This window comes from Charadrius vociferus, unplaced genomic scaffold, assembly GCF_000708025.1.
Source record: "Charadrius vociferus isolate BGI_N301 unplaced genomic scaffold, ASM70802v2 scaffold1746, whole genome shotgun sequence".
NCBI classification, from domain to species: domain Eukaryota; kingdom Metazoa; phylum Chordata; class Aves; order Charadriiformes; family Charadriidae; genus Charadrius; species Charadrius vociferus.
Genome location: NW_009648913.1, coordinates 184,061 through 189,286, shown reverse-complemented (window position 1 = coordinate 189,286; position 5,226 = coordinate 184,061). Strand labels below are relative to the sequence as shown.

At 58.5% G+C, this 5,226-nt stretch overlaps 2 protein-coding genes across 2 annotated transcripts in view; one reads left to right on the top strand and one right to left on the bottom strand.

Annotated features, from left to right (window-relative positions):
• Nucleotides 1-919, top strand: part of RPL23A (ribosomal protein L23a) — a 7,582-nt gene extending 6,663 nt beyond the window's left edge. The window contains exons 7-8 of the mRNA XM_009887242.1: nt 50-119; nt 854-919. Of these exons, the coding sequence (XP_009885544.1) occupies nt 50-119; nt 854-868 (85 nt within the window). The 3' untranslated portion in view covers nt 869-919. The remainder of the gene's footprint in view (nt 1-49; nt 120-853) is intronic.
• A 3,351-nt stretch (nt 920-4,270) lies between these two features.
• TLCD1 (TLC domain containing 1) overlaps nt 4,271-5,226 on the bottom strand; it is a 1,530-nt gene continuing 574 nt past the window's right edge. Inside the window, exon 2 of the mRNA XM_009887241.1 lies at nt 4,271-5,034. Coding sequence (XP_009885543.1) covers nt 4,639-5,034 — 396 coding nt within the window. The 3' untranslated portion in view covers nt 4,271-4,638. The remainder of the gene's footprint in view (nt 5,035-5,226) is intronic.

Genomic DNA, 5,226 nt, shown 5'->3' with positions numbered 1-5,226 from the left:
ATGGGAGGAGTGGTGTGCCTCTGTACTGATGCCTTCTGTTCCTCTCTAGGCCTGATGGGGAGAAGAAGGCTTATGTCCGACTGGCTCCAGATTACGATGCGCTGGATGTAGCCAACAAGGTGAGAAGTGTTTGAAACTTTGCAGCTCCTTTTGTCTTTGTATCTCCTTGCGCCTGGCTGTTCATCCTGGCGTACGAGTGAGGTCCTTGTGCTTCAGCACTGTGAAGCGTTCTTGTAGTTAAATAGGATCCGAGCGTTCAGAAGCAAGACTACGTTGTCTAGCAAAATGCAATTCTGCCTGGGAGATTGTGCAGTTGGGTGGGAAAAGTTACTGAGAGAGGATTGCTGCTGTTCTTCAACTCCTCCAGGGAGAGGCTCCACTCCATAAGACTACAGGAGCTCCAGAGTATTAGTGGGGAGGAAGCAGAAACCGCCCTGCAGCTTCTTGGTTGACACAGTGTTTGCCCTAACAGCGTTCTTGGCCAGTGATGTTGGTGGCTCATTTAGCAGGGGCAAATTATGCCAGGGCACTGCTCTGCTGTCCCCTGGGTGAAGGAGGGGTTTCTGCTAGGTGGGTGGCTGGAAGCAGTGGGCAGTTTAGTCCTCGATGTGGTTGAGGTGAACAGGAGGCAGTGGTATGTATCGGAGCAGGGGAATTTGGCTGTGGATTAGCACAGGGATCACTGTGGAGTAAATGTTTAAAGCAGTTGTGAAAGGTACTTGGGCAGGTCTGGGAGAACGAAGCCTGTCCTCAGAGCACAGGAATCCTGGGGAGATGCAGCCTGAGCAGTGATGTCTGTGGTGGAGGCTGTGCCACCATAACATCTGTTTTAACATGTTTTGCTTCTTTCCAGATTGGAATCATTTAAACTGCATCTACCAAGGACTGTACAGACAGGATAATAAACGCTGTGACACCACTGAGGGGCTCTTGTGTTTTGTGACAGCACAGTCCGTGTGAAAGAGAGCGCTCAGGAAACTTCTGGGGCTTCATTTCAGTAAAGGGGTCCCTCCATCGCTCCCTCCCTTCCACTGTAGCCTGGTACTGGGTGGGCAGATCTGACTGTTCCATGAGAGTCCCACCCCTGGGGTCTCCTGGATCACTGACCTGTTGTCTTGGCTGTCATTAAACATGAGTTGACACTGCCCTAAATCTCAAATATCTCTGTTTACCCGAGACCTCTGGTATCCTCCTGCATTTTGTTGCCCTGTGTAATTAGCATGTGTTTGTGATCAGTGTTCTCGGTGTCCTACATAGCTTCCTTCTGGGGTGTACCACAGGCTGATGAGTGCCCAGGAGGTAGGTAGAAACTACAACAAAAACCTGTTTATGGTTGAGATCTGGCACGAGCGGAGTGTCGCACCATTTTGCGAGCGTATCAGCCATTTGCTGATGCTGCAAGCTTCACGTGAGGACGGCCTCAAGCTAACGCCATCGCAGGGGCTTTGTGTGTTTTTTTTCTGACACGATCCCTACTCCCCGTGCTGCAGCATGTGATTTGCAGCCTGGTTTCCCTGACGCTGTTCCTGTTATGTTGCCTGTAACGTCACAGGGGTCCACGGCCCTCATTAGGGCTGTTTCCAAACTGGCTGCTGTTGCTGCCTCAGCAGTGGTTTTGCTTCCTCAAATTTGTAGATAAACCTGGCTTTTCGGAGTGCTTGGAGAGTCACAAGTGTGTGGAGCGGGGAATGGAGGTGAAGTTTAGATAAGCCTTTAGGGGTACTTGATCTTAAGTATGAAGTTACACTTGACTGAGATGGTGAAAGCGGTGACCAAATATTGTTCGGGGTAATTGAGCTCTTGGGCAGTGGGACAGCGAGTTCCTTTGAGCCTCTTGCAGAGGGTATCGGGGTCTTGGGGTGGTGGTTGGTGAAGGACAGTGGTGTAAAGCTCATGGGGGCAATGGGGTAAAGATGGTGATGGGATGGTGGTGTGAAAGCACTGGGCAGCTTGTGGAGCGGCTGTAGGCATGGGAGGACCAGGGGCGGTGGTGGTGGTGTGGGAGAGACTGGCTGCCATCGCAGCCTCGTCCTGTCGGAGGAGGGAGGCTTGTGAGTATCACAAAGTCTGTGCTCGCCTTCACGTAGGCAGAGCTTAGCTGCTGTCAGCCGGCTTCTGAGACTGGCGTTGGAATTGGGGGCTGCCTGGATGCACCTCCACTTCTCCCTGGGCCCCACGGGATGCTCAGCTGGGAGGGGAGGCAGGAGATGCTCCTTCCCTGCTGTAAGGGGTGAAAACTGCCTGGAGAAACTGCTGTTTTCATGGGTGCTGGTGCCTCCTGATCAGGGGTTGTGGTGCAGAGCTCTGCTGGCACCCTGGGCACAGGCCAGTTTAGGGTCTCACCCCCCCACACCTTGTCCAAGCCCGGTTGAGCGGCTTGAAACTCGGAGAGCCGAGGGCTGTTGGCAAGCTGTGCGGGGCCAGATAACGCTGCCTGTGACAGCCCCGCTGCTGGGAGTACAGTGATGCGAGGAACTGGGACAGCCCCGCTCCTTCCTGGGGTTGGGTTTGATGTCCTGCTGGTCTGTGGGCTTGAGGGCACCAACCCAACCTTCTGCCCTTGGCGTGGGTGCAGCCTGGGAAGGGGATGAGCAGCGGCAGCAGCCGGGGCTCTGTGCAGGTACGTGCCGCAGCGTGGAGGCTGGGGAGGGATTTCACATCAGCATGACTTGCAGTCTTGCCCTGACCCTACCTCAGCTTAGCTCGGCGGCTGCTGCCGTCTGGCACTTCGCTTCCCCACGCTTGCCTCTTGCTCCGGGCTGGCAGCCGGCCCGACCCACAGCTGCCCCAGCCCGGCCAGCGCTGCGCTGCTGGGAGATGCTCCGGCTGGAAGCCAGGAGGGGAGAGGGAGTTGGGCTCTCCCTGCTTTGGGAAGCTTTGTCATGCCTGACTCTTCCATGCTGCTGGAAGGGCGGTGGGAGCGTGGGCTGACCCCCCTGAGCCTGTGACCTGCTGGGGCAGAGCCATGTGGGAGAGACAAGGGGAAAGGTGGAGCGATTGGGGTAAGGGGAAACCAAAATTAGGGCTGATGGTGTGGGGCATTTGCAGATGGAGCCGGTGCACAGAGGCCATGGGGTTTAAGCTGCAGCTGGGAAGATGTGTAGGCATCGAGATGTGCTGCTGAGGGTCCGGCTGTGCCCTGCCGGGGCTGAGCTCTGCTTTGAGCGAGGAGGGGGTGAGGCAGCGGGTTTGAAGCTGGCGTAGATCCCTGCCCACGCAGCGTCCTGAGTATCACATCTCCGCTCTGGCTGCCAGGCTGTTCCCGGCACGCACCCCCTGCGCCCACCGCGGCGTTGGTGTCAGCTGGGGAGCCCCGGCAGGATCATGGCCCTGTGGGGTGTTTCCCGGCTCTCTGGAGGGAGAGAGGGCGATTCCCCCACCGCTTCCACATAATCACCAGCTTATTTCAACCACAGCGCCTGTCTCTGCCTGAGCTGGGCTGGCGGTGGGGTTGGTAGGATGGATCCTGCCCCAGAGCAGGGGCTGGGCAGGAGTCCCTCTAAGTCCCACTGCTTTCTGCCAGCCTGATAGGATCCCAGAGCTGTCACGTAGGCAGGATTTGCCTTCCCAATGCTCTGGTGCTCTACAGAACCGGCCCAGCCGGTCCTGGCCCTGCTCCCCCAGGGAGCTGAGCCCCCCTCTCTCCTCCCACCACTCTGGAGGGGGGACTGCTGGAGGCAGCTTGGTCCTGCCGCTGCAGGAGAGGGCTCAGCACGCTCGCAGGGAGCCGAAGCTGCGCTGTGCTGTGCCAGTGAAGATCGCACCAGGGGGATGCGAGCATGCAGCAGTCTTCCAGGAAGAGCCCATGGCCTCACACGGCTTTCCCATGCCAGCTCCACTTCACGTGGCTGCCGGGTGAGTCATGCAGCCCAGCCAGGCTCCTCGCCGCCAGGCCGGAGACAGGCAGGTCAGGGACTGCAGTAAGGCTTGGTACCTCTCTTGGCTCCCTTCCCCTGCTCCCTGCACAGCCCTGGGTCTCTGGAAGAGCAGATGAGTGAGGAGGAGCGGAGGGCCCCTTCCGTGGGAGGGATAGGTCTTGCTATTCAAGGCTCAGCACGGTGCAGCTGGGCTGGTAGGACCCAACAGGCTTGAGTGCATCCCTGGAGAGTCCCTAGAACAAAGCGAGCGGCAGAAATGTGCCCTCTCCCTCCCCGAGCACCACCAGCCCTCCACTGAGAATGGGGGCACATCCTTTCCCATGCCCCTGTCCCCCTCCCCCATCCTCCCCCCGACCCGGCTCTGCCCCACAGAAAAGCCATCCGAGGCGTGCTGCGGCAGCAGTAAACAGACCGATTTTAATGCACATAACACCGAACATCACCACGGGAGGGACACGTCCCTTCCCTTGCAACCCTCTCAGGCCATCAGCTGCAAAACGCAGCCACCCCTGACCCTCCAGCTGCCTGCGCGGAAGCCGGCTTGGGCTGCTTCTCCATCGACCATGCCCCTGGCTTCAGCGGTGTCCCCGCAGCTCGGCGAGGCTGTCAGGCTGGTCCAGCAGGGAAGCACTTTTAGGCAGCAGAGCGGGTGAAGGCAGGCCCCGGGGCCAGGGAGCGAGCCCTAAGGCACATCAGAGCAGGTTTGGAGAGCCCAAGACCTCCAGGAACCACAGCCCGGGTCTTCCTCGGCACGCAAGTCTCAGTCTATCAGAAACTTCTCACCATCCACGTCTCTCCCCACAGAGCCCTTGCGCAAGGAGGGGAAGAAATCGGAGCGGAGGAGGCGGGAGAAGTACATGAGGATCATGGCGTCGAGCATCAGGAGGTTGGCGGTGAGGAAGGCACCCTGGCCCTGCACCTCCACGTAGCGGAGGAAGTACCAGGTGAGGTAAGCCTGGGGCGCCAGGCGGAAGGCGAAGTACATCACCAGGTTGACATACTTGTTGGCCTCGTAGAGCACCGGGGAAGGCACGTTGCTCATCTTCAGCAGCATGCGGATGGTGAGGAAGATGTTGCTCACCTCCACCAGCAGCAGCAGCATCGCCGCCACCAGGAAACGACCCGTGATGATGAGCGAGACGAAGGCAGAGATGGCCTGAGAGGGGGGGACGGACACACAGCAGTGTCAACTCCTCACCCTGGTGAAGGTTAAGTCCTTCCCCACCAAGGTTTGGGCATACGCGGCGTAGCTCCCCGCCACCCAGAGATCTCAGCAGCCTCCCAGGCACCTGGGCCAAGGGAAAACCAGTCTGGAGAGCCAGTTTCCCCAGGTATAGTCACACCTCCC